This window comes from Lipomyces arxii (assembly GCF_038497795.1).
Source record: "Lipomyces arxii strain Phaff 12-163 unplaced genomic scaffold V1512scaffold_3, whole genome shotgun sequence".
NCBI lineage: Eukaryota > Fungi > Ascomycota > Lipomycetes > Lipomycetales > Lipomycetaceae > Lipomyces > Lipomyces arxii.
In genome coordinates, this window is record NW_027117702.1 from 838253 (window position 1) to 863084 (window position 24832).

Sequence of the window (24832 nt, forward strand, 5' to 3'; positions counted from 1 at the left end):
TATTGTACATTATTTCACTAGACCGAAGCAGAACGTGCAGCAGCAGTCCCATTCCATCTAGAGTAAATTCCACCCATACCCTATTTCCTGTTTTGCCTAGAACTTCTTCTAGGAACATACGTTTTCGCAGTACCGGTGGTGGCGGCAGTATTAGAAGTGTTGCGTCCACGACGAGTTTTGCTCCTCGTCGAGGGTTCTTCGCTTTCTGCCCCGGATCCACCAGACTCATGATCATGAGCTTCTTCTTCTTCATGTTCCTCTTCACCTTCTTCTTCTTCGTCTTCTTCTGTACCAGTTTCTTGCCCGTGCTGTCTAGTAGATCGATTGCCAGATGCACCACGTTTCGTCGGCTTAGTTCGTCGGTTACGTGCTTTAACGCTAGATTTTTCTGGCGTCTTTTCTTGAACGTTAGTCCGCCCACGGCGACGCGTGTTTCGTGACGCTACCTCTTCCTCTTCGTCTTCCTCCTTGACGTTAGCTTCCTTATCGCCGTCTTCATCATCATGCTCTGCCTCAATCTCTTCCAAATTCTCTTTGTCAGAATCAAGATTATTTATGTCATCGGCCGAATTCATATCAACACTTCCAAGATCCTCTTCTACACTAGCCTCACGCCCACGTTTAAATCCTCGTGTAGTTGAGACTGGAGTATTGCTTGCACCAGCAGTCGTCGATAACTGCGCTGGACTTGTAGCTTGACTGTCCATTTCTCTGGCGTGTTCTAACAGCAACTCCCCGTATTCGTCCCAAGGTAGAGAGAACTCATTTTTCATTTGTGAAGGCACGTATCGCCGCTTGTTTGCTTCCTCATTTGCTTCCAAACGCTCTTGCTTGGCTGCGTCGCGCTCGGCTTGCTGATGTCTAGTTATGGCTGGCGTAGCAGACCGAGTTTCGGCAGCTGATTCGGAAAAAGACTCCTCTGATCCGTCCTCCTATTTATCAGTCAGTTCACATTCGTAGACAACGCATCAAAAGCATACCAATTCATCAAGTCCGTCCAGATTGTACAAAGTACTTAGCTTGTCCCATATACTTTTGGTTGTAAGATATGGGCCCTCAACATTTGAGTTATTGACCATTTGACAAATACACATCATCAAAAAATGTTTGTCAAGACCTGTGCATCGTTAACAATGTATCTTGCACGGCACACTATCAAATGGCATACCAACTGGTTTGTAGCGACAAATGGCCTTGAATAGCGCAGTTTCTTGTTCTATACTCCAGTCCTCGGGCAAAACATCACTATCCTTTTTTCGCACCATCTTGCTCTATAATCTTTTAAATCTTGTATCCGACATTTGGGGAGTAAGCGAGTCGTGAAGCTGTTATGCTCGAGTAAGATCAAACATGAACTCGTAAATTCGCTGACATAATAAATAACTAAGCAAGCTCAATTTGCATAAATGTAACGTGAATTGTGTTCTTAGACGCGACGCGTCCTTAATTAAAAAACACAGACGCGTCGCATTTTTAGCGCGGCTTTCATCCCTTGCCCCATTTACGTTTCCTCTTTTGTCGGCTGCACTCCAAATCCCGTCTCATCTTGTCGCTTCTCACTTCTCAACCTACGACATTTTCTACACAGAATACAATACACACTATGACTGACGTCGACAGAAGCCTTAGAGTGGCACCGTTGCACGATGCGACGCTGGCGGATTATGTTCGTCGGTTCACAGACTTCTTAGATAACGAGGATGTAGCGACAAACTACAGGGACCATATTCGATTAATGCTCGCTCGTCAGGAGAGACGGCTTGTTGTTAGTCTTGATGAGCTTCGAGAAGTCGACCGCGAATTCTGGGAAGGGTGAGTAAATTGAAATATGATATCAGTATGATACTTACAAAAACTAGATTGCTCAAGACACCGGCAGATTATTTGCCTGCAGTTGATCAGAGTCTGAAGGATTTGGTGCTTACTATGCGAGACCCAGTTCTGCATGATATTTCTGACTCTGATGCGTTTTATGTCGCGTTCAAGGGAAACTTTGGCGATCATGCAGTGAACCCTCGTACAATTTCAGCTCGTCATATCGGCAAGCTTATTAGTTTGGAAGGTATTGTTACTCGCTGCTCTCTAGTCCGCCCCAAGATTGTTCGATCAGTGCATTACTGTGAAAAAACCAGCGCGTTTCACGCTCGAGCCTACCACGATCAAGCAATGGCTACCACTATGCCTTCTATCAGTTCAGTCTACCCTACACAAGATGCGGAGGGCAACCCTCTTATGACAGAATACGGTTATTCCACTTTCCGTGATCACCAGACAATGTCTATTCAGGAGATGCCTGAACGAGCACCAGCGGGACAGCTCCCACGCAGTATTGAAGTCATTCTTGACGACGATCGTGTCGACGTTGTCAAGCCAGGAGACAGAATCCAACTTGTGGGTATGTACAAGTCTATGGGTAGTCGATCTGCAGGAAAAGACGGTGGCTCGGCCCAGTTTCGGACCGTGATTCTTGCCAATAACATTGTGCTTCTTTCTACCAAAGCAAGCGGTGGCCTTGCACGGGCTCGTGTGTCTGATATCGACATCCGAAACATTAACAGAGTATCAAAGAAGAAAAATGTCTTTGAACTGCTTTCCCAGTCTCTTGCGCCATCAATTTACGGCCATGATTTCATTAAGAAAGCAATTTTACTGATGCTCTTGGGCGGCATGGAGAAGAATCTTGATAATGGAACACATATCCGTGGTGACATCAATATTCTCATGGTTGGCGACCCGTCTACAGCCAAGTCTCAGCTTCTGCGATTTGTGCTCAACACGGCGCCTCTTGCTATTGCAACCACTGGTCGTGGATCGTCTGGTGTTGGTCTTACGGCTGCAGTCACATCAGACAAAGAAACTGGAGAGCGCCGGCTAGAGGCAGGTGCAATGGTTTTGGCTGATCGCGGTGTTGTTTGTATCGATGAGTTTGACAAGATGAGCGACATTGATCGAGTAGCTATTCACGAAGTTATGGAACAGCAGACCGTGACCATTGCGAAGGCTGGAATTCACACTTCATTAAATGCTCGATGCTCGGTTATCGCAGCTGCTAATCCTGTTTTTGGACAATACGACACTCACAAGGATCCACATAAGAACATCGCATTGCCCGACTCGCTTTTGTCTCGTTTTGATTTATTGTTTGTCGTCACCGACGAGATTAACGATGCTCGTGACCGCGCTATTTCTGAGCACGTGTTGAGAATGCACAGGTACATTAAGCCTGGCACCGAGGAAGGTGTTCCCGTTCGTGAAGATGATGGGCAGTCTATGCAAGTCGGCGACAGTGCACCTACACAGCGAGATGACGACAATGAAAACGACGACGAGGAGTACGAAGCTACTGGCGGTGGTGGTGACGACGCAGATGAACACAGAGTTTACGAAAAGTATGATCCTCTACTACATGCCGGGGTCACTACCAGAACCAAGGTCAATGGAAAGAAGAAAACAGAGGTGCTAAGCATTCCGTTTATCAAAAAATATATCCATTACGCTAAGACACGGATACGACCTGTGTTGTCAAAGCATGCAGCGGATTATATTGTTGGTAGCTATTCTGGATTGCGAAACGACGATTTGAGTGCAAATCAGCGAAAAACGTCGCCAATCACTGCCCGTACTCTCGAGACACTGATTCGTCTTGCTACCGCACATGCAAAGTCCAGGTTGTCGTTGAGAGTTGAGACCAAGGACGCCAAGGTTGCGGAGCAGATCTTGCGATTTGCCTTATTTAAAGAAGTCGTGCGACCTGAGCGAGCAAAGCGGCGCAAAACTCAGAGGAATGCGGACAGCGACTCCGAATCTGACGACGAAGGAGAGTACGTTGGTGAAGACGAAGATGCTTCAGAGGACGAGGATGCTTCGGAAGCATTGCCTGCTGTGTCTCGAGGGCTCACAGCGCGACAGCGTGCGATGAGAAACCGTGACAGACGACCGCAAGTCCAGTCAGCGTCAGATTCACTCTCAAGAGTTGCGGACGAGGATGACGGATACGATGATTCCGAGATGACGGAAAATTTCCGAGTTCTTACAGATGCGGTAGAAGCGATGGGCGTTGCTGAAGGAAGCCGAGCTATGGCTGGCCAGCAACCTGGAACCGGCATCTCTCCGTCGCGGCTGCAACAGTTTACACGGCTGATGGGCCAGCTGATGAACAGCCCGATATTTTCAGACGACTATGCTAGCGTTGAGACTATCCTGGTCGAGGTCAACAAACAGATGCAGCAGGAAGATTTGTTTTCAAGGCAGGAAGCCATGACGGCTCTAGAGCGGATGCACGAACGAAACCAGGTTATGATTTCATCGGATATGGTGTATAAGATTTAATTGATATGTTTTAATGGACCAACTTTGCAACTATTTAAATTTGTAGTGCTACGATCTTGGGTTCTGCTGTAAACCGTCGTGGAATAAATAGTACATCATGAACTTTAAGCAGTGCTTAACTGAAGCCGCGTTCACTCGATGATATAATAAATGCACAACCATTGCACCGATTGTACATTGTTTAAACTAATGCTAAAGAATCACTTAGGCCGACCGCCGAGACGAGAGCTTAGGAGTTTAAGGGTCTTATTTGGTCTTCCGCCGCCCTTGTCTGGGCTTAAGTAAAATGACTGAACTACGTCTGAGTCTGTGATGCCCAATACCGAACGAAGTACATGGTTCTTGAACGGCAGTTCTAACTACTTTGCTAAAATGGCTTTTGAAATAGGTATGAGACGCCGGTATAAGTATCACATACCACCAGCCTGAATGTGGTCTTCTAGACTAGGGGTATACACAGAAACTTCCAATTAAGAGAACCACGACTAACCCCACATTCTATATTTGGGAGAAACAGTCTATGACTGACAAAAGTGTTTTTTTATTATGCAAACAAAATCTAAGCTGACCGCTCTTTAATCTCTGGTATCCAAGCTGATATCCGTGGTTTGACGGTTGAGTATGGAACATATGCGTTTCTGGTACCGGTTCCGTTTGCAGCTTGAGCCGGCAGAGGAGTGGCGCGTTTGGTGGTCTGCTCAGGGGAGAGCTGGTTAGGAGGCGTGTCAACTAAATATCCCAACCATCCGTGCCTTCAGTATTAATGTCAGAACCGTCGTACCGCAGAAACTCGCGCTTACCATCCGGCTTCAATCTGTGAGACGTCGTAGTACTTTTCCTTATAATCCACCCATCTGGTTCTCACTACCCACTATCAGCATTCTGATCTACTCCAGTCTCCACAAGTCCCTTACAGTGAATTTCGTCCTCATCCGTGTTTTCAAAAAACTTGTTTCCAAATCGCTGGTTGCTGTTAAGATACATATCCACACACACTTTCCTCCACACCCAGTCAACTTACGTCAGTGCCGACAAGCCTGAAGTATGTTAATATATTCCACACCAAACAAGCACTTAACTTACTTTCCGTATTTGGTATCACCAATGTTGTTCATCTGGTGGAAATAATCCTTGATTCCAACTCTCCGCAAATTGCGTAGGACACGTAAAAGACTGGCAGACATATCGAACTAAATTAAATCAAATCTGTGATATATTTTATGCCAATTAAGCGATTAGCACACTTGAGTCCAATTAATGGAAATTGTTTCAATATCGAACGATATTATATCAGTGATGTCGTGAGTAGCTTCGCGAACGATACTATTGGTCCAATATTTGGGTGACACTATATGGTTAATTTGGTAATTTCAAGTATAATAATTTAAGTGACGTTCACGTGATATTTTGCTTCTACTTAACTGACATGGATATTTATGTCAGACATACTAAAATGGTACCTAAGCTAGCTGCTAAAAGACGGGGCGATGAGTTTTCTACAAAATAAATTTCAAATACATTTCTATATCTAGAATCCTATGTACATACAAAGACCAAGCAAGTCTGAACCCTTTTAAGCAGTTTACTTTGCTTTAGTCTAGAAATTAGTTCCGCCATAGAAGCAACTAACTTTTTCGAGGACTTGCTATGGACTGGTCACTTGATAATATACGGTCCTTGATAAACTCACCAGCCCGAGCACTGCCGTGTCGTAGTGCAATTAAACCGATCAATGCAAACACTGTCTGAGCGCCTACTTCATACAACCCACTTGACCGTGGACTCGCTTTAGCCTAGAATTGTCAGTAACTTCGAGCACTTACACATAGACACTTTTCTTTACATTCTCCAATGAAATGTTCTGTGCGGGCTCCCATCGAATACCATCAATACATTCGTTTTTCGAAAGAAAGCTGTAGACTAAGGTCCGGCCGTTGGTCAGTTTCTTTGCGTTTGCCGTAGCGAGAATAGAAACATTGCGTCCACCAACAGCCGAGGGGTGACTTGAGTTGCTACCGGCAATTTCGAGAGTAGTATAATACTTGTATAGATTTTGTCCTGTTCAAGTGTGAGCAAACTTGTGCTAGATCAGTCTTGTGTGCTATTACCATATACTGCCATTCGTTCATTGTATGGAAACATCCCATGGCGGAAACTCTTGTGCGTAAATGCCTGCAATAACATAGACTCTGGCAAATGGTATAGTTCAGGATTTAAAGTACCTGCAAGTCGTTGAAATGCAGTTTTCAAGTTCTTAATGTCACCTTGTGACAGTTCGTCCGTAGATTTGGCGTTTTCATTAAACCCGTCGGTATATATAATTGTTCTTCGAGCTATAGGTGTAACAGTATTCAGTGGATACAGCAAATGAGTTCTCGTTGTGACCGACGGCCGTAACATCGTCCGCATTGAAGTAATTGCTAAACTCATTGTGACTTTATGATGATGTATGTGTGCGAATAGTTACGTGCTGCACCTTTTAAATTTGCACAATTGTCTGCTTCGCGTACCAAATTACTGCGTTTTTTATATTAGGCGCACAAGTCCTAACAAACAGTCGCTCAAATGGCTGTTCTTTAGTTCCTGTTGAGCTCGAGTCGAGAAAACGAAAAATGGTTTGAGGGAATCAAATGTAGTCCGGGTAACTGCATATTCCCACATAAATTTTTCTTGAATCTCAAAATTATTTTTGTTGTGCTAAGAATATATCAACAGATGAACTAAATGAGGCTCATTTTTGGAAAAGGATAAAGAAAATGAAGATTTTGTCTTGAAATATCAGATGTAAATAGTTTCCGGTAAGGTTTTGCCCAATCGCAGATGTAATTTTCGGATTCAATGATGATAGCATTTTTTGTATATTTGACTCTGATTTATCAGAAGTGGAAGATACGATTTCTCAATAGACTACAACGGTATCTGATCAGAATCCGAATATGAAAGCTTTTTTCGTGTTGATTTAGTATCTAACTCGTTGACAGGAAATGGCTGCAAAGAGGAGAAACTTAAATGCCATTTATACAGAGCCTTTACCTGTTCCAATTATTGCGCTGCCTCCGTTGATTGTTCATCATCCCATATCTATTGCTCATTATTTGTATGCATTGATAGTAGCACCGGTGAAATGGAAGTATACGCGGAAACATAGACATATGGCCACCGTGGAGACGTATACTGACTCTGTTAGTACACATGTGTCTAGCATATTTGTCGATTCTACAGAAGACATGCAGGCTCTGTGGAAAGCAGGTTTTTTTGGAAAAGGCACTCAAAGTAGGAGTAATCCTACGTGGGAAATTCGGACAGCGAAGCGGTTGCAAGCTGCGATGGGCGAAGACACACTTGCTCCTGAAGAGGTTACAGCTTTCCGGCGAGCTGCTCGGAGGAAATTTAAAAATGCTCGAGCGATAGCAGAAGCTGGTGGCGAGGCGGCGTCAGAAACGCAGTCACTCGATGCTGAATCTGAGATTAAGAAGGCTACTCTTCGTAAAGAAGACAAACCTTTACGCAATTCAGATGGCTCTGTAGTTAGTCTTGAAAAACTTCAACTGACCTATCAAGAAGCTTTTTTTCTTGCTTATGGTCTTGATTGTTTGGAGATTTATGATGACAAGACAGGGGTAAGTATTTCTGAATTGACAAAGTGTTTATGTTAACATTATTAGGATCGCATAACAGTTCCAGCATTATTGACGTTGCTGATGCCTGATTGGAACCCTGACAATTCGTTTATTGTTAATTACGTTGTGTATCATCATTACCGGTCGCATGGATGGTGTATTCGGGAAGGGGTTAAATTCGGAGTTGATTATCTACTGTACAAACGAGGACCACCACTTTCACATGCTGAATTTGGAGTGATTGTCATTCCAGTGTATAATGACGAGTCACGTAATGAAGCGATCCGACAAGACTGGTCGTGGAGCTCAGGCGTTAATCGAGTTGTCAGCGGTGCAAAGAAGACACTAGTGTTTTGCTATGTGCAAATTCCAGACAGCATTTACAGCTGGCTGACATTTGATGAGCTTTTAAGGAGGTATTCAGTGCGGGAAGTCACGTACAAACGCTGGATTCCTAGTCGCAACAGAGATTGATTTGTATGGCGAATTGGCGTTTTATTGCATTAAATCAGGATATGCTTTGTTTTGATGATAATATATTTACATTATGAATATTCTAAACCTATGGTACATCTCCCATGACGCAAATGCGTTTCGTTTCGTCGTTGTACTCTAAACTTCTCCTCTCCATGCCTTTTCAACAAATGAGCATCCACGCCCGTTTTTTGAAATACAGACATAGTTCTTCTTGTCCGGCAGAATGCACTTTTCTTCTGAATCTGGGAATACACACGGACAGTCTACTGCTTTCTTTACGCATTTTAGTGTATCTTGACAGACGTAATGTTTACACTGGACTAAACACAATCAGCTCCATCAATGACAACAACTTGAATAAAACTTACCTGCTTCATAATTCTGTTCATACCATAGAGAACCTCCTTCTGAATGCTGTTCAGCTCTTCTACCTCCTCCTCCGCCTCCACCACCACCACCAAACATCTGCTCAAAGAAATCTGCCTGTGCTAAAGCCAGCAGTGGTGCCTGAATAAATAGAAAAGACCATAATAGAAGTTTCATGATGAGCAGCAATTGGTGTATCAACAATTAATTTGAGGGATGAGAAGTACGTGGTCAATTTTTGTGAGAGTGCGGCTTAAAGTAAGATGAGATCAGCCTGATAATTCTTTCGTCATTTCAGGTCAAAGTCAGTGCAATTGTGCAATTTGAAGTACTTTGGAGGCTCATACAAATCAATCAAGATATGACGGACAATTCAGATCATAAAGAACAGATTGAACAGTTCATAGAATTGACTCAGGCTGGAGCAGAAGAAGCAGCTGCGTTCCTTGAGAGCGTTGACTGGAATTTAGATGTGAGTTACCTTTCAAAATAAAGAGTGAATTGCAATAGTAATAAGCGTATTTAATACGCGTTCATTTCTATTATGTTCTATATGAGATCGCTGTATGAGATCACTGTATACTAACTACTGCTCTATTGTCTAGTCTGCTGTCGATGCCTTCTTCAACGCCGCAGACTCAAATAGTGTTCCTTCCTCTCCCTTCCACAATCAACACCAATTCAATCAATCTTTGTCAAACGACAACGACGACGAAGGAGAAGATTTCACTGAGGTCAATACTCCAAATCCGATCACTACGTCACAACAAACAAATCAAGGGTACAACACGGTTTGTTATGGTTTTAAAACTGTGCTTGGGGTTTTATCTCTCCATATGTTTTGGGAGTTCCATGCATCAAACACAACAACTGGAAATAGAGATTTGAACTGACAAGAATATTCTAGGTTTCCAAATATGTCACAAGATAAATCAAAGAGACCAACTGGATCGTCCAACAGAGTGCGAACACTGGCAGATATGAATAATGATACAAGTGCTGGTCCTTCATTTGGATCACAGTCTCCGCCATCAGACGATGATGGCTCCAACTTTGGCCGCGCATTCAGAAGAGGACAGCCTGAAGATCTGTTTACTGGTGGCGAGAAATCGGGGCTGGCTGTGCAAAAACCAGATTCAGAAAGAGGTAGATTAGTTAGAGATATCTTACGGCAAGCTGAACTGTAAACTTTTCTGTTCTATTTTTTAAACAAAATATCTGATTACATCTCTAGGGGTGGTCAAGCAGAACCCCCACAGGCTGAACCGGCAAGACCATCGACATTCAGAGGAAGCGGTAGGTCGAAGAATCACGAAATATAAGCGTACAATACTGATCAAATTAGGGCACACTCTCGGCGGATCAAGCATCCCGTCCGAAGTAACACCTCCTATAGCTGCATCGCCACGAGAGGAGACTCTTGCACCCGTTACTCGAACGCTGACTTTCTGGCGAGACGGTTTCAGCATTGAAGAAGGTACTTTGATGAGATATGATGTTCCAGCGAACCAGGAGATTTTACGGGCAATCAACAGTGGTCGTGCTCCTTTACATCTTTTGAACGTTAACCCTGGTCAGCCAGTTGATGTTCGGGTCGAACGAAGGATGGATGAGGATTACGTGCCACCGAACCCCGCTAAAGGTGGTTTCTATGGGGAAGGCCACCGTCTGGGTGCATAAATACGTATAGTTGGATAGAAATCTAGGGTTTAAAGTTTACTGTGATTTACATCTGGCTATTTGTTAGGTCACCGCGAAAAAATGCTACATAATTTTATATAAATATCTGTCAATTTGGAAAGTGATCATCGAAACATGCGTCCGTCACCACGACCGCCTTGCCGCCGCCAATGTGCTGCTGGTACCAACCCTGTTTCTTGTCTGTAAAGACGCCATGCCTCTCGAATGTGCTCTGATTGTAATGGTCCTGCCACAGCATACGGATTCAATGGGTCGGGGGGATCCATCCGCTGTTGTACGTCCAGTGCTACCATCTGATTAGTCGCAATACTCGACATTTTCAATCACACACAGACGTACCTCGTTCAACTACCTCGCCTAAAAAAACTTTAGAAAAGCCGGAAATTGCCATAGCAACATTGTCTGCGATGGACTGGTTTAACACGGCATTTGCTAACTTCTTGACACCACCGCGATTCACATTCGCTCGTCTAAACGTCTCGTAGCGTTCCATCTGATCTTCAGTGAAAGAAGATATCAGTTTTCTATATGATCAGTAGGTCTACATACAGCATGACAGAGTATATACCGCAAGTCTTCCTGGCTCATGCCGGGATAAAACGTCCGCTTTCGTTTTAGTCTGTCTTCACCAAGCAATGCGTCTATATCTTGTTGTTCGTCTCCTGTGGTTTGATCTGGTCCATCGAAATTGACGTCCAAACCGTAAAAGCTTGGAGGTGGGAACATGTTATTCCAATCCACATCTGCCTCTGCTGACTCCTCAGCTGTTTGTTCTCCACTCTCTAAATTATCCGTATTGTTATTGCTACTGGCTTTATGTTTGGAGTCTTTGGAATAACCGTTCACTCTGATCTTTAACTTTATGGATGAAAATATTGAATTATCTTCATCATCCTCTTCATCTTCTTCATCTTCATCTGCATCATCTTTGTGGTTCATCTGTCTTGTTACACCAATCTGCTCGTCATAACCATCTTCATCTTCGTCTCGACCCTCGTCGCTCTTTGCTTCGACTGAATCGCTGTGTCCTTCAGACCCCGTCTGGAGATCTCGAGAATACGTAGTCTGTCTGAGTGGGTGCGGATGTGGAGGCTGCGATGACTGGCGAGAAATTGACGGTCTTGGAGACGAAGTACCTAATGCACTCGACAGCTTCCGAGCGCGCTTTGCTGGTGGTTGTTCACTCATCAATTTGGTGACGTCGCTGTGAGCAATTGGAGCTGAGCTACAAACTGTGGAGTGCTCAATACCCTTACCCTATTCTTTTAGTCGAGCACGACGCGTAAACAAACCAGTTTATTGTCATGTCATAAGCATTTACGTGACTGCACTTTGTTATATAGACTTGATATATATTGCTGTGCATGGAAATATAATGAGAGCTACGCCAGATCACAATCGCGGCTCGTCAGTCCCGTCCGTACTTGAAAACACGCAATCTACAGCGTACCGATGGGCAACAGATAGTCCGCAATCTGTGTTTAGTGCTGTTGAGTTCAACCGACTGTCTGAAGAGAGTTGTAAGGTGATTTTGTTGCTTAGACATTACAATTAACTAAACAGTCATAGCTAGTGATCAACAGGTGGATAGAATCGCTCGTCTAGCTAAGCTTCTGGACAAATTCAACGTCGACAATCCTTCACCTGGATCAGTTTTAGGTACAGTCAAAACAGCTTCGAGAGTGTCAACACCTATGAGTGATGCGGCAGCTGAGGAAACGCATCAGAGGAGATCTACACAGCCAAATTTGATTGAATTGTCGCCTAAAGTCGACCAGAGAAATGGGTCTGTGGAGTATCCATCTGTTTCGACATTGCAAGCACCTGCACAGATTCATGGCGCTACAACAGAAAACATTGAGCCTAAACAAGATGCGACTTTTGAATACACGCTCCTGCTTCGTCAATTGCAGAAAATGACGCGTGAAGTCGAGGAAAAGGATGCAGTTATTTCACAATTAAAAAATATGGTGAAATCAAATGTCACCAGACAAACAAAAACTGTTGAATTAGAAGATCGGGGGTCATTAACACCGTCATCGGACAATGAGTCAGAATATGTTAGTTTTGGTTTGAATGGCGAGAACGGGGCCAAGTCTTCTGTGGATGGGCCGGCTCTAATCAACCATTCGGTCGAAGTTATACATCCTTTGCCGGTAAGACCAGCTACGAACCCAATACTCAAATCTGGGAACGAAACCCGAAATGTGGAGGAAATGAGATTACTGGAGTCGCTGAATGATGCGTTAAGAAACTCGTTACAGCTTGAACATGACTTATTGCAAGCTAGAAGCGAAATCGCAGACTTACGTGGTATGGTAAATGACGTGGTCAGGAAACAAGATGCAGTGAATACGCCTGTGAGCATTCGTAGCGTTGGCCACACCGAAGAACACAATCAAACCGCAAATCACAGTCAAACAGCAAACCACAATCAAACTAGCAATCAAAATTTGGCCGTGAATGGTCAGTATGAAGTACCTGACGTATCACCGAGTCTGGCAAACAGGAGCATACTCTCAAACCGATCTAAATCATTTGAAAAGGCAAATTCGAGTGAGATTATCGATGAATTAGAAAAGCTGCTTGCCGAAGCCGAACAAGAGGTAGCTAAATTGAAGGGCAATGCACCCGTGTTGGGACCGAGCGCCATGCCGGGTATGTCTGATAATTTTTAATAATGTACATATGCTGATAAACTAGATGTTGGGCGGTTTAAAATCAGTCGCCAGGCACAACTTTACTACAAGCTTGAGATGGACAAAGTCGACGAACTAGGTGTGTCTGAATTAGGAAATCTGATTAAAGTAAGTCTCATTGCAAATGGCAAATGACACTAACAATACACAGAATATTTTACTGCAACTGGAGATACCGTTTTCACGTTTACCAGAACAGGTAGCGTCTCTAAACTCACATTTGCAAAGCGAAGATGCTTACATGCATTTTGCAAACGACGTTCACATGGCATTGTACGACGATCAGATGAATCTCGGTCCAGTGGGTTCTGCAGATGAGTTGTATTGTTTGGGAGAAATGGTTGGACGAGTACAGAAATTAGTACGAGCTTCAGAGCGGCGACACGCGCGGCGGCAGCAGATGCGGTCATGAGTAGTAATGTAGGAATCGATGTATATGACTATGTACAATAATTATGCATAAATTAATTTTTAGTGCCTTGCTTAGATTCTCTCGCCGCAGCACTGTCGGCAATCATTTGGCGCTTCTTGATCCAGCCGTAGTATTCTTTTCTACTCAGTCTGTTTTTCTCTGTCTCAATCTCAGCAGGGTCGCTAAGCGCGTATCGTCCAAATCGACGGAGTCGAGGCTGCCAATGTGACGTTGGTAGTCTGATATCTTCGGCAAGTGAGATGCCGATGAGCCGTCGTTCCGGGTGAAACGGATCTCTGTAGTATCGTACAAACCCAGGTTCTTTAGCGAAGATGGTGTGATCACGTCCAATTCCTGCGTTTTCACCAGGATACCACTTTGTTCCTCTTTGTCTAAAAATAATCTGACCGGTTCTGACCTCAGAGCCTGTTCCACAGTTAGACTCTAATGCATTTCACGTGCCAAATCTTTTGACTACCTTCAGTTTTCTTCAAACCTAACCGCTTTCCCTTTGAGTTGTAGTCATTTGTTCGAGACGAGGCAGCTTTCTTTGTAGCATATCGCACGAATTGCAGCTGGTTACCGGGTTGCAAGAGCGACGACAGCGTGCTTCGAATTGCAATGCATTGCTTCAAAGCAGACACGCCCCGAGTAGCCGACGACGTCATTCTTTGGACAAAGGCCATGACCCGTGTAAATTGTTCTGAAATATCTATCGACAAGCCGCCGACGGAACAAATGTTCACGAGAATTTCAAGAGGCGTGTTTGAATGTTTATGGCATTTACGTAATGTATATAGTGTGTTTGAGTGACCTGTGCGGCTCGATATTATGCGCGCCGCGCTCGGGGACAAAGTTACTCCCTAAACATCTCTTGAAGCCTTGCGAATGGCCCGAAATCACAATGGATGACTTGCTGGACCTGTCATTTTCTTCTGAATCTGGGTCTAACCTGAGGCTGAACTCGGCATTGTCTGGTTTGAGTCAGGCGAATGGGCAGTCCCGCACGTCGACTCCTAACCTACCCCAAGATATGCGTCCAGCTTCAGCTGCATCGACGGCGTCGATCGCGTCTCGAGCTTCATACGTCACAAACCCGAGACCGACGGTGCCAAAAAAAAAGGCTGAAGATTCGTTCGCGTCGCTGGTCTCGTTTTCGAGCGCTAAACGAGCGGCCGAGGCGAACAAAAGTCTGAACGAGCGCATGACTGAACGAGGGTCATCCCAGTTTGCTGTGCCTGCAAAAGTGGATGCGGGTTCAGACTGGGCGTCTGGACTTAGCTTTGACACGCTTGATAGTGCAGGATTAGGTACGGTTGGTCGTGTCGTATTCTTCTACACAAAGCTTATAAAACACTTAGGCACGCCAGTTCGGTCTACGGTTACAGATGACATGAAGAATATGAATTTATTGGACGATGAAGATATTCTCGGTCCGCTTGCTGAACCAGCTCAACCTGCAACAAAGTCGGTGTCACCGCCATTGTCGACACCATCTCCGGCTTCTGTGAGCTCTCCTGCTCCTAAATCAGACCCACGCGACCGAGCCTTGGCGGAATTAGTAGACATGGGATTTAGTGATGATCAGGCACGGCGCGCATTGTCACTGACAGACACAGGTGTGGATGTGCAGCAGGCAATTGACGTGCTGCTTATGCAAGCTCATGCACAAACGAGACCTCAACCTCAGCGTAGGCGAGAAAACGACGATGATGTGCTGGCTCCACACCCAGACGATAGACTGGCTCATTCACATGCTCATGCCCATCGCGCTCGCCAACAGCATCGGGATGAATGGCAGAATATGCCATCTCTATATAGTGATGGCAGTACTTCAGACGCCACTGCTTTTAAAATGCCGTCTTTAAGCAGTCCGACTGCTGCACAAGATTTTAGCAAATTAGCGTCAGGTTTATCTTCACAATTGCGAAGCCGTGCCGAAGTTTTGTGGAAACAAGGAAAGCGGACGGTGGCTAAAGCAGTCGAGGAATACCAGGCATCAGGTGGTATTGGTGGATCTGGAGACGAAAGCAACCCGAAGTGGATGCATAATCAAGGCCGTTACCGGTATGACCAGGATGCACCTGAAGTGGATCTTGAAGCACCAATGCCTGAGCATATGAACGGTCGTACAGCGGCTACACTTGAGGCAAGCTTGCTTGAGCAAGAACCTCCACCAAAACCAGCCAGACCATCGTCGAGACCCCAATCACGAGCACCAGATCGAACGCCGTCAGCGCCGTCACAACCACCGCCGCGACCGATTTCACAGGTATCACGATCGTCGGCCCGTAGAGAGTCTGCTCGAAGGTTTGTGGAGACAGAAGACGTTCATCTACCTCCCCGATCACGTCGATTTGTTGATCGTGAGAGTAACGCTCCGGCTATATCTCGGCGTCCAGCTCAGCCATCTCCAAGACCGCTTAGTGCAGATCTACTCCAACAATCGCGTCCGCCAACACCATCGCTATCAGTATCGGCATCTGCACAAAAATCTCCTGCTGCGCCTGCCTCACCTACTATACCTGCTAGACCAGTGGTCAAGATAATGTCTATTGTGATGGACGAGATTTCAATGTCACGATCTCAAGGCACTGATGCGTTTAAACGAGGCGACTTCACGACTGCAAACGAAGAATATACAAAAGCGTTGAATCAGACACCATCGCCTCACTTACTGCGAGTCGTGCTATTATCTAATCGAGCAGCTTGCTTGCTCAAGCTGGGTAATCCAAAGAGTGCGCTTGCAGATGCTGATGAAGGTCTTAGTATAATTGGTCCGACAAAGGGAATTGGTGAAAACTACGAGCCGGGAAAAGCTCTTGTCGAAATCTGGGTTAAACTGTTCCAACGGCGGTCAGAGGCTCTGGAGCAGTTAGAGCGATTTAAAGATGCACGGGATTCATGGGATGTTTTAGTACAGAGCGGAAAGGGTGGTAATGTTGCGCTTGAGGGTAAGAGACGATGCGACAATGTACTTGATCCGAAGCCGAAATCAGTGCCTTCTAGTGTGAGAAGTACACCAAGGCCCGCATCAAGGCCGGTTTCACGGCCGACATCAACGAGACCGCAAGCTCAGAATGGTGAGAGTGCGGCGCTGAAACGGTTGGAGGAGATCAATGCTGCCGCAGAAGCAGAGGATGCACAGAAATTTGCGTTGCATGATGCTGTCGAGCAAAAGCTGGGAGTGTGGAAAATGGGCAAAGAGGACAATCTGCGCGCCTTACTTGCCTCGCTAGATACTGTCCTGTGGGCTGAAGCGGGTTGGACGAGTGTGCATATGGCGGATCTGGTTATGCCGAAGAAGGTAAAGATTAATTACATGAAGGCGGTGGCGAAGACACATCCCGATAAAGTCGCGCAGAGTGCGACGGTCGAGCAGAAAATGATTGCGCAGGGCATATTTGTGTCCCTGAATCATGCATGGGATGAGTTCAAGAAATCGAATGTCATCCAATAGTAGTGTAAAATACATGTACATATCCTACGAATAGATTCATTGTCAGATATTATTAGCTATGGGTGTATAGACTCATCTGAATCCATCATTTCAGTTTTTTCGAAGATCCGGCGTGCAATTTTTATGTTTGCGAGCACAATATTATTTTCTGCTTCAGACGAAAGTCCGTAATGGTCGTCGTCCATATCGCGGTCCATTAAATTTGACTGATCCAGCGAGTCAGTCTTGTTTGCCATGATGACCATGATCATTGTGTTTGCGGTCATCATGTCCAAATACACAAACGAGTCTGAACCCTTGAGAGTGAGCGACTGAAATTGGGCGCGTAGTTTCGAAGATGACTGTTTATATGACTTTATGATGTTGCTTATTTTCTCGAACCGAGTCGAGTCTGCACGGAACGTAGGTGAGTTTGGATTGGTGACGTGAGAGATGACGAGGAATGTTGTTTTTTCAAACAAAATGACTTCATCAGCCTCGGATATATCCGCAAATGCCTGTAAGTGTTTCTGGAACGTGCTCACGTTGGGTATTAAAGTACATACTATACTCGACCATGCCTGTGATATTAATAAAGGCGATATAAATAAGTTCTGGGCATACTTTGTATAAAGATTCGTCCCAGATTGTAGTTGGGAAACCTTGAATCTGAAACGAAAACATGGCGGACGTGTCTTGGAGTGATTTCATTAATGCACGGTACACATCCTGACGCTTTTCAAACACGACCAGATCCATTTTGTGCACCAGGACGAAGATCTTGGCCGAAGGTGAGAACTCATACAGGTTACGTAGACAGAGCACGAAGGTTTCAATATCTTTTCGCAGCTCTTTTGATTCGACGTCAAACACAAAAATCAATGCCTCGACCATTCGAAAAGTACTGTCACGCTGAGTCGAGAAGTAGTTGTCCATGTAGGCATCTTGGCTATAATTGCCGTGAGCATACTTGCCGAGGCTGTGTACCACAAACTATCGTACCCACCACAATCCCAGAGATTGAGTGTCATATTTCCGAGAAATCTGAGGTGAGAATGCTCAACATCGATTGTAGCACCCAGTCGTCTTGTGTCAAATGCCGAGTAGTTACTTGACAGTGTTAGTGATGATGAGAAGTTCATTAATAGTGTTATATACCTGAATATAATGCTCCGCATCGATGATTTACCAGAACCACTACGGCCCTTGTGTGATTGTCAGCAACTAAAGTATTCATTATAGCAAGCAAGTCACCATTAAGAGCAGCTTCCGCCGTGCTGAGCCAGCCATTAAGTATTCGCGTGTGTGTTCGACTTTGTAAGCGGGGAGAGAAATGTCGAGCGGCGCATGGTTTTAGCGTTGGGACAGCGCACTGGACTATATAAATACTACGGTAACACACAATTGATATTGTGATTCTTACAACTGAAATTATGTCAGAAAAGCCAGTCACGTAATTGTTTTAGCTAGAGTATATCTTGTTTAATATGCAATTGTAGTTGTAATGGTCAAAATAATATGTGTAGAGGGTAAGGGTATAGTCTTATAAGTTCCTTGAACACAAGTCAGCGAGCGATAGCACGAGCATTGTACAATGTCGACTCCAAGTTGGTTGGCTGTTTACAATAAGCCAGGGTCAGCTGTGGTCAAGTAAGTGGTTAGAGATTTTAAAATATATGCCTGACAAAGAACAGGAAAAACACTTCATATGGAGATCCGGCTGCATTTGACAAGGAGATCTTGCTTGCCTCTAAGCATGTAAGCATACTGTAAATAATCGAAGATAGTTTCTGATTATGCTAGAAGCATGGAAGCAAACCTGTTGGACCAAGTGCTGAAGAGAAGGATGATCTGAAAGTGAAGGTATATTACTAGGAATAGGCATCTTTAAACTGCAATTGACATAATGTAGAAAGCATGGGAGTTTGCAATGTCGCCAGGCCAGAGTTTACCTATGAATGCAATTATGAGCTACTTTTCAGGCTCTACACTACAGATCTTCTCAATTACAATGACGTTCATGTTATTCTCAAATCCGTTCAAAGCCATTGTGGGCGTGAACCAGGCCTTTGCTCGATACGAGGGAGAGAATACGTTTGCCAGGGTATTGCAAGCCAAGCTTGTGTTTATTGCACTTCAGCTAGGCACAGTCGCTGTTGGCATTTACAAGATGAGCAGTATGGGTATACTACCAACCAAGCGAAGTGACTGGTTAGCATTCGAACAGCCGACGTCTGTAAGTTCCAATCGTTAATCTATAAGCCGTCATAAATAACCATTTTAGGTAAACGAGTTCAGTGTACTTGTTTAGTAGAAGGTTTGAAGAACTAGATCACATGTATAACAAGATTGCAATCATTAATCATGTAGAGACTTTGCCCATTATCGCCCATTATCGACATTTTCAATAGCAATGGTATCTGGTGTTGTAGTTGACTTTGTAGTGACTGTTCAAAGCGTAATAACAGCAGTAAGTCTAACAGGTTAATCATCGCACACTTGACTATTTAAAAGCGAAAAATATTAATTGTAGTAAGGGCGTGTGATTTCAATGAGTATTTTACCCTGAACTGACAGCCGGACCAGCAGTCGGTAGGCCACAGCACATCTTAATTACTGAAGCTCATATATTTAATAAAATCATTTCAGATCTGTAAGCTCCGAGAATTGCTTTAATATCGGGAAACGGTAAATTGGACTGCACAGAAAGTATCCTTTTAATAACAAAGAGTTTGACTCTACATGCTGAATTCGTTTACGAAATCTATTTCTCTTAACCTATACTCAGAAGTTTATTTGCCTCTCTGCTCTACGTAATCCCTCAAATAAACTAAAAGAAATTATCGAAAATGCAAGATGCCATACCATTATTCTCCTTAGCCCATCATTCGCTTTTACAAATCGTACTGTAGCTACAAAATTAAAGATGCGGCGAAACTTTTTTGCAAAATTATGTTGCAAAAAGAATTCTCCATCCGAACACAATCAAAATGGGTTAATTTACCTGCTTAGGAACAGACTTAAGTAATAGCAGCAATTAATCTAACAAAATGAAAATACGATGGGTGATAGCTCAGCTCTCGCCAAGTGAGCTAAAGATAGCTTCATGGGTAGAGGGGGTGTATACTGGAATTTCTGTCCCGCCATCTCCGCATTTTGCCGAGACTGTGTGTGTGAGTTGACAATTTTTTTTTACTGTTTTCAGAAGAAAAAAAAAAAATTAGCATCAAACAGCGCAAAATTGTTCAATTGGCCTTGTGTTGGCCAGTGAGAACTGTGACTGGTGCAAGGGGTTCTGCGCTTGTGCGAAATCCGGTCAAGGCTGAAAGACATGTATGTCTCAAGCCATCTCTTCGCCTCGGGAAATTGTATACTTCGGTTATGAGACAACAACAAAACTGGAGCATTCTAACTGTCTATAAAAAAAAATTTGTTAAGAGAGGTTTAAAATTTATGTCTACGACTTAATTGACTACTCATCTTATAAACTTTTAGATATTATGCATTTTAATGTAAAATGAAGGTACCGAATGCGCGACTAGTTGGGAAGTCAGGAGGTAGTCAGGGGTCAATCTGTTATTACGGTATGAGACATACGTGCAGTATCAGTACTGTATTACCAAGTATTCATCGTAGATCTCGGACTACAGTACCCAGTTTTCTACAACCGTTACTATTTTTATTTACGCCCACACGTCAGAATTCAAATTAAATCTAAATAGGTATCGAACATCCAAGCAGGTCCGCAGTTGTCTTGACGGCTGCTTAATATGTCTAATCTTCGCTGTTGTTCTATCCAATCTCTGGCTATACGTCTGTTCGCGAACTGACTGATTTTGTCTACCCCACAAAATATACAATGTCGCGGCAGAATCCGTTTCTTTATGGTTCTGAACTGAGCGACGACGCGTCAAGCAGTTCGGATAACTCAATTGCTTCCGATATCGCTCTCAACTCTTTCAATCGCCAAACAGAAGCGTTTTCAGCACACCATGGAGAACATGTTCACAACTCACGTCAAGCAGTATATTCGCATTCCGCGGCTTCGTCTATCAGCCAGTCTTACACATCTTCAAGAGCTTCATCTTCACTTTCATATCCTCATGCCCTCCGTGATCTTACGGCGGTACAGGCACAGCCAGATCCAGATTTCTCTCCCTTCGGTGGTTATCCAGTGTCTTCATTCCCATTACACATGCATGAAAAGGAACCGGACGATTATATGCACAATCCCGATCCAATTCTAGACGCAAAACCTGACCCGCGGTGGGTACCAAGAGACGGACGTGGTTTTGTCGGATTTGCTGCTTTATTATCGATGGTCCTCGGAGCAATTGCGGTTTTCATCGTTCTCCCGGTCTTGACTTACACAGGCCGTGCTCAGCATCGTGCACCCCCAGAAGTCATTGAATATCTGACAATTTGGCAATATCCAATTTTGAGTGGAATAAGGTCTTCATTAATTGATCCTGATACTCCTAGAAATGCATACATCAGACGCAACAAAGACGGCAAAATTATGAATCTTGTTTTTTCCGACGAGTTCAATCAAGAAGGCAGGACCTTTTACGATGGTGAAGATCAATTTTGGACAGCAGTAGACCTGCATTATGCCGCGACTCAGGATCTTGAATGGTACGATCCAGATGCAATCACAACCGCAAACGGAACTTTGGTCATTCAAATGGACGCATTTAAGAACCACAACCTGTTTTATCGATCAGGCATGATACAGTCATGGAACAAGTTGTGCTTTCAGGGCGGTGCGCTAGAAGTCTCTGCATCCCTACCCGGTCCAGGAAACAAGATTGGATACTGGCCGGGTATTTGGACTCTTGGAAATCTTGCTCGACCCGGCTATTTGGCTACAAGTGATGGTACATGGCCATATTCTTACGATAGCTGTGACGTTGGCATCACGCCAAACCAGTCTTCGACGGATGGAATCTCATACCTGCCTGGCCAGCGACTAAACTCGTGTACCTGTTCCGGAGAAGATCATCCAAATCCTGGTGTCGGTCGCGGTGCGCCGGAAATCGATGCTCTCGAAGCTGCGAATTCGAATATTAACCCGGAAACAATGATCGGCGTAGCCTCGCAGTCACTTCAAGTCGCACCCATGGATGTCTGGTACAGGCCTAACTATGACTTCATTCAAATCTATAACAGCAGCGTCACTACCATGAATACTTATGCTGGTGGTCCGTTTCAGCAGGCCGTGTCTGCAGTCTCGACTCTAAACAACGAATGGTACGACAATAAAAGCTATCAAAATTATGGATTTGAGTATGAACCGGGTAAGGGCTCGGGATACATTCAATGGCAGGTCGGTGACGAGCCAACGCATCTACTTGACGGACGTGCACTTGGTCCCAACGGTAATATTAATATTCGTCCTATTACCTATGAGCCGCTAACAATGGTGATTAACTTTGGCATTTCAAACTCGTGGGCGTACATTGACTGGCAGGCATTGCCATTTCCAAATTATATGAGAATCGACCATGTACGTATTTATCAGCTGGAAGGCAGTGAAGCTGTTACTTGTGATCCAAAGGGATACCCTACCACAGACTATATTCAGCAGCATCGTGAGGCGTACTACAACCCAAATTATACATCTTGGGAAATGGCTGGTTACAAGCGACCAAAAAACAAAATTATGGATAAATGCAAAGTATAATATTTCTTTAGTCAATTAATTTTGACAGGTGGGTGGGGAAAATACTTAAAAGACGGTTGTTTCGTTTCATTAGGAGGGGGCATGCATGCTGTATTATACACGAATAACGACTGACAGTAAATAAAACGCTTAAACTCCGCAAATATGAACCCGGTTCTAAATGACAAATCATGAAGGAACTCCGTCGTACTCCATCTCACCAAACTTCTTCACCATTCGACGACGCCTTCGTTTAGCTTTCACTTGCTCATATCCAAACAACCGAGAACACATTGTTACTTAATACGGTCAGCGTAACTTTTCGCATGATTGAAAAGAAAGAACATACAAGCTAGTAAGACAGCGACAACTACGGCCGCAACAGTCGGGACTACAACCTCAACCGTTTGCCGATCAGAGTTCACATACGGGCATGCAGCGCCTGGACCTCCTGAAACCCAGCAGTTCTGGGGTGTCAACATTGTTCTGTTCTATAGATACTATTAAGCACATACCGGCTGGGCGATAGAGTTCAGGTCAATCCAAATTGGATTTGAGCCAACTGATGCATTGCGAATTGTCTGCAGCACGTTATTCTGTCCTCGTTAAGTTTTGATGCGGCAGAATGAATTCAATTACATACTTGAACGGCCGTTCTGGGGAGCGAAAACATAGAGTTTCCTTGACATTCACCGACAGCGTCATAGTAGCTGACACTTCTGGCGGACAAACGCCATTCATATGAAGCCTTTTTGACCCTGCAAGCCACTCGGTACCGGTCATAGCAGTTTCGCACTGCCCAGCCATTTGGTTCCAGAGTGGTACAGCGCTGAACATCACGTGATCCATCAGTTCCACTGTTCGATGTGCCTTGCTCTGTAGGCTGCCCCGGTTCCCATGACCATCTGCCGTGTGAGAGCGATGAGGTCAGATAAGACAGTACAGCGTCGGGGGTCTCCATCGATGCGTTCAAGACGGGACTGAATCCGCATTCAAGATACGCGCGCATCGACTTCTCAGTAAATGGAGCAGTAGACGAGTCATAAACCTGAAGCCAGGACGGATGGTCAGAGACTGAGTTTACTTCAACCAGATGGTTTGAGGTTACGGAGCACACAGACCTGGCAGACGACGTCTCATACCGTATGACACCTGACCCCTGATATGGAATTGACGATGATGGAAATATGTAGTCGGAGTCACCAGACGGATCATATAAATTGCTAGGTACTTCGATTTCGCCAAATGAGAACAAAACCCTATAAAGATCCTTAAACACTAAGTTCTCAACTAAGGGCCACCCATTTGTAGATGAGCCCGAATCATCCCAAGTTAAGTTCACGCGGTGCCGGTCGGTTCGCAGCATAGGCGGTGTGTAAACATACTGTTCTAGAATCTCATAAACATAAGATCCAAGACTCGACGTGGCTCCGTAAATGATGCTTTGGGTGGCATTCGGGGCCTCAGATGACATGGTACTCGTAGCTGCCATGGTCCGAGATAAAGCAGAAGCTGAAATAACTTCAACGGCTCGCTTATCTACTACGTCACCTCTCGCATGAGCAGATAGTAGCTCGACAGTCCTGGCTTCCCTTAGATTCAAAGTCACAATTAGCAGTCGCGCGTTAAGGTTGTCATCCGTCCGCTCAATCGTTTCTTTCAACAAAATGTCCTCTAAAAATCGTGAGAATGTGAGCGTCGAGTTGCACTCATAGACATGTCCATTCTCTTGAAACACTTCATTTCCGTCACCATAGTCGTTTCTATCAAAATCAATATTCACACTAGAGTTCGCCATAAACGGGCATATCTGCCACGTATTAGTTCGCCAGTTCCAGTACAAATCAACAAATATCCTGGATGCTCCCCATCTGAAAATGTTCTCTACGTTTGAAAGAACAGAAGAAGTGTAATTTAGTGGTTGAAGTAAAACAGCGTTCAAATTGACGCCTGGAATACTAAATTGGTCAATAGATACATTCCTCGTAAAATCTCGTTGTGATCTAATTGCCAATACGTCTGACATAGACAATACCGGCCATTCTAGCGGCATTTTCACTCGTTGTCCCTTGTCTTGATGATGCTAAATAAAGGAGTGCAAGAGAGATTCCAGTACCATACCCTTAC

The 24832-nt window shown here is 44.5% G+C and overlaps 15 protein-coding genes across 15 annotated transcripts; 7 read left to right on the forward strand and 8 right to left on the reverse strand.

Annotated features, from left to right (window-relative positions):
* Nucleotides 1-80: 80 nt before the first annotated feature.
* V1512DRAFT_246374 (chromatin modification-related protein EAF7-domain-containing protein) lies at nt 81-1265 on the reverse strand (the record flags this gene model as incomplete). The annotated part of the gene is made up of 3 exons (XM_066914423.1): nt 81-932; nt 981-1117; nt 1169-1265. The coding sequence occupies 3 exons, from the start codon at nt 1263-1265 to the stop codon at nt 81-83; spliced, it is 1086 nt and encodes a 361-aa protein (XP_066773230.1).
* Nucleotides 1266-1529: 264 nt separating this feature from the next.
* On the forward strand, nt 1530-4361 carry V1512DRAFT_235429 (MCM2/3/5 family-domain-containing protein). The gene is made up of 2 exons (XM_066914089.1): nt 1530-1812; nt 1860-4361. The coding sequence occupies exons 1-2, from the start codon at nt 1604-1606 to the stop codon at nt 4327-4329; spliced, it is 2679 nt and encodes an 892-aa protein (XP_066773231.1). The 5' UTR covers nt 1530-1603; the 3' UTR covers nt 4330-4361.
* Nucleotides 4362-4518: 157 nt separating this feature from the next.
* Nucleotides 4519-5656, reverse strand: V1512DRAFT_259665 (NADH ubiquinone oxidoreductase subunit NDUFA12-domain-containing protein). The gene is made up of 5 exons (XM_066915690.1): nt 5413-5656; nt 5351-5366; nt 5244-5292; nt 5130-5193; nt 4519-5081 (listed from the first exon to the last, which is right to left on the reverse strand). Exons 1-5 carry the CDS (start codon nt 5511-5513, stop codon nt 4889-4891), a joined length of 423 nt encoding a protein of 140 aa, XP_066773232.1. The 5' UTR covers nt 5514-5656; the 3' UTR covers nt 4519-4888.
* A 166-nt stretch (nt 5657-5822) lies between these two features.
* Nucleotides 5823-6916, reverse strand: V1512DRAFT_235435 (mitochondrial 54S ribosomal protein mL57). The gene is made up of 3 exons (XM_066914090.1): nt 6438-6916; nt 6173-6387; nt 5823-6122 (listed from the first exon to the last, which is right to left on the reverse strand). Exons 1-3 carry the CDS (start codon nt 6757-6759, stop codon nt 5955-5957), a joined length of 705 nt encoding a protein of 234 aa, XP_066773233.1. The 5' UTR covers nt 6760-6916; the 3' UTR covers nt 5823-5954.
* A 113-nt stretch (nt 6917-7029) lies between these two features.
* V1512DRAFT_259667 (SEN2 subunit of the tRNA splicing endonuclease-like protein) lies at nt 7030-8510 on the forward strand. The gene is made up of 2 exons (XM_066915691.1): nt 7030-7949; nt 7995-8510. The coding sequence occupies exons 1-2, from the start codon at nt 7314-7316 to the stop codon at nt 8421-8423; spliced, it is 1065 nt and encodes a 354-aa protein (XP_066773234.1). The 5' UTR covers nt 7030-7313; the 3' UTR covers nt 8424-8510.
* On the reverse strand, nt 8257-9262 carry V1512DRAFT_106886 (uncharacterized protein). Its single transcript, XM_066912878.1, has 2 exons — nt 8795-9262; nt 8257-8746 (listed from the first exon to the last, which is right to left on the reverse strand). The coding sequence occupies exons 1-2, from the start codon at nt 8967-8969 to the stop codon at nt 8562-8564; spliced, it is 360 nt and encodes a 119-aa protein (XP_066773235.1). The 5' UTR covers nt 8970-9262; the 3' UTR covers nt 8257-8561.
* Nucleotides 9263-9709: 447 nt separating this feature from the next.
* On the forward strand, nt 9710-10472 carry V1512DRAFT_246379 (SEP domain-containing protein; the record flags this gene model as incomplete). Its single annotated transcript, XM_066914424.1, has 3 exons — nt 9710-9975; nt 10027-10088; nt 10138-10472. The coding sequence occupies 3 exons, from the start codon at nt 9710-9712 to the stop codon at nt 10470-10472; spliced, it is 663 nt and encodes a 220-aa protein (XP_066773236.1).
* A 39-nt stretch (nt 10473-10511) lies between these two features.
* On the reverse strand, nt 10512-11691 carry V1512DRAFT_222005 (hTAFII28-like protein conserved region-domain-containing protein). The gene is made up of 3 exons (XM_066913731.1): nt 11062-11691; nt 10833-11017; nt 10512-10779 (listed from the first exon to the last, which is right to left on the reverse strand). Exons 1-3 carry the CDS (start codon nt 11679-11681, stop codon nt 10598-10600), a joined length of 987 nt encoding a protein of 328 aa, XP_066773237.1. The 5' UTR covers nt 11682-11691; the 3' UTR covers nt 10512-10597.
* A 42-nt stretch (nt 11692-11733) lies between these two features.
* Nucleotides 11734-13660, forward strand: V1512DRAFT_259676 (septation initiation-domain-containing protein). Its single transcript, XM_066915692.1, has 3 exons — nt 11734-13151; nt 13197-13300; nt 13344-13660. The coding sequence occupies exons 1-3, from the start codon at nt 12188-12190 to the stop codon at nt 13602-13604; spliced, it is 1329 nt and encodes a 442-aa protein (XP_066773238.1). The 5' UTR covers nt 11734-12187; the 3' UTR covers nt 13605-13660.
* On the reverse strand, nt 13185-14329 carry V1512DRAFT_274766 (mitochondrial 54S ribosomal protein bL27m). The gene is made up of 2 exons (XM_066917797.1): nt 14083-14329; nt 13185-14030 (listed from the first exon to the last, which is right to left on the reverse strand). Exons 1-2 carry the CDS (start codon nt 14288-14290, stop codon nt 13657-13659), a joined length of 582 nt encoding a protein of 193 aa, XP_066773239.1. The 5' UTR covers nt 14291-14329; the 3' UTR covers nt 13185-13656.
* Nucleotides 14330-14411: 82 nt separating this feature from the next.
* Nucleotides 14412-17116, forward strand: V1512DRAFT_259682 (uncharacterized protein). The gene is made up of 2 exons (XM_066915693.1): nt 14412-14914; nt 14966-17116. The coding sequence occupies exons 1-2, from the start codon at nt 14509-14511 to the stop codon at nt 17062-17064; spliced, it is 2505 nt and encodes an 834-aa protein (XP_066773240.1). The 5' UTR covers nt 14412-14508; the 3' UTR covers nt 17065-17116.
* Nucleotides 17100-18453, reverse strand: V1512DRAFT_259683 (Gtr1/RagA G protein conserved region-domain-containing protein). Its single transcript, XM_066915694.1, has 5 exons — nt 18298-18453; nt 18202-18248; nt 18046-18153; nt 17668-17992; nt 17100-17624 (listed from the first exon to the last, which is right to left on the reverse strand). Exons 1-5 carry the CDS (start codon nt 18331-18333, stop codon nt 17121-17123), a joined length of 1020 nt encoding a protein of 339 aa, XP_066773241.1. The 5' UTR covers nt 18334-18453; the 3' UTR covers nt 17100-17120.
* A 173-nt stretch (nt 18454-18626) lies between these two features.
* Nucleotides 18627-19433, forward strand: V1512DRAFT_259688 (uncharacterized protein). Its single transcript, XM_066915695.1, has 5 exons — nt 18627-18693; nt 18738-18801; nt 18847-18906; nt 18956-19279; nt 19328-19433. The coding sequence occupies exons 1-5, from the start codon at nt 18638-18640 to the stop codon at nt 19352-19354; spliced, it is 531 nt and encodes a 176-aa protein (XP_066773242.1). The 5' UTR covers nt 18627-18637; the 3' UTR covers nt 19355-19433.
* Nucleotides 19434-20801: 1368 nt separating this feature from the next.
* Nucleotides 20802-23012, forward strand: V1512DRAFT_259692 (beta-glucan synthesis-associated). Its single transcript, XM_066915696.1, has one exon. The coding sequence runs from the start codon at nt 20903-20905 to the stop codon at nt 22724-22726; it is 1824 nt and encodes a 607-aa protein (XP_066773243.1). The 5' UTR covers nt 20802-20902; the 3' UTR covers nt 22727-23012.
* V1512DRAFT_203691 (uncharacterized protein) lies at nt 23002-24758 on the reverse strand (the record flags this gene model as incomplete). Its single annotated transcript, XM_066913303.1, has 3 exons — nt 23002-23172; nt 23221-23301; nt 23349-24758. The coding sequence occupies 3 exons, from the start codon at nt 24756-24758 to the stop codon at nt 23002-23004; spliced, it is 1662 nt and encodes a 553-aa protein (XP_066773244.1).
* Nucleotides 24759-24832: the final 74 nt, after the last annotated feature.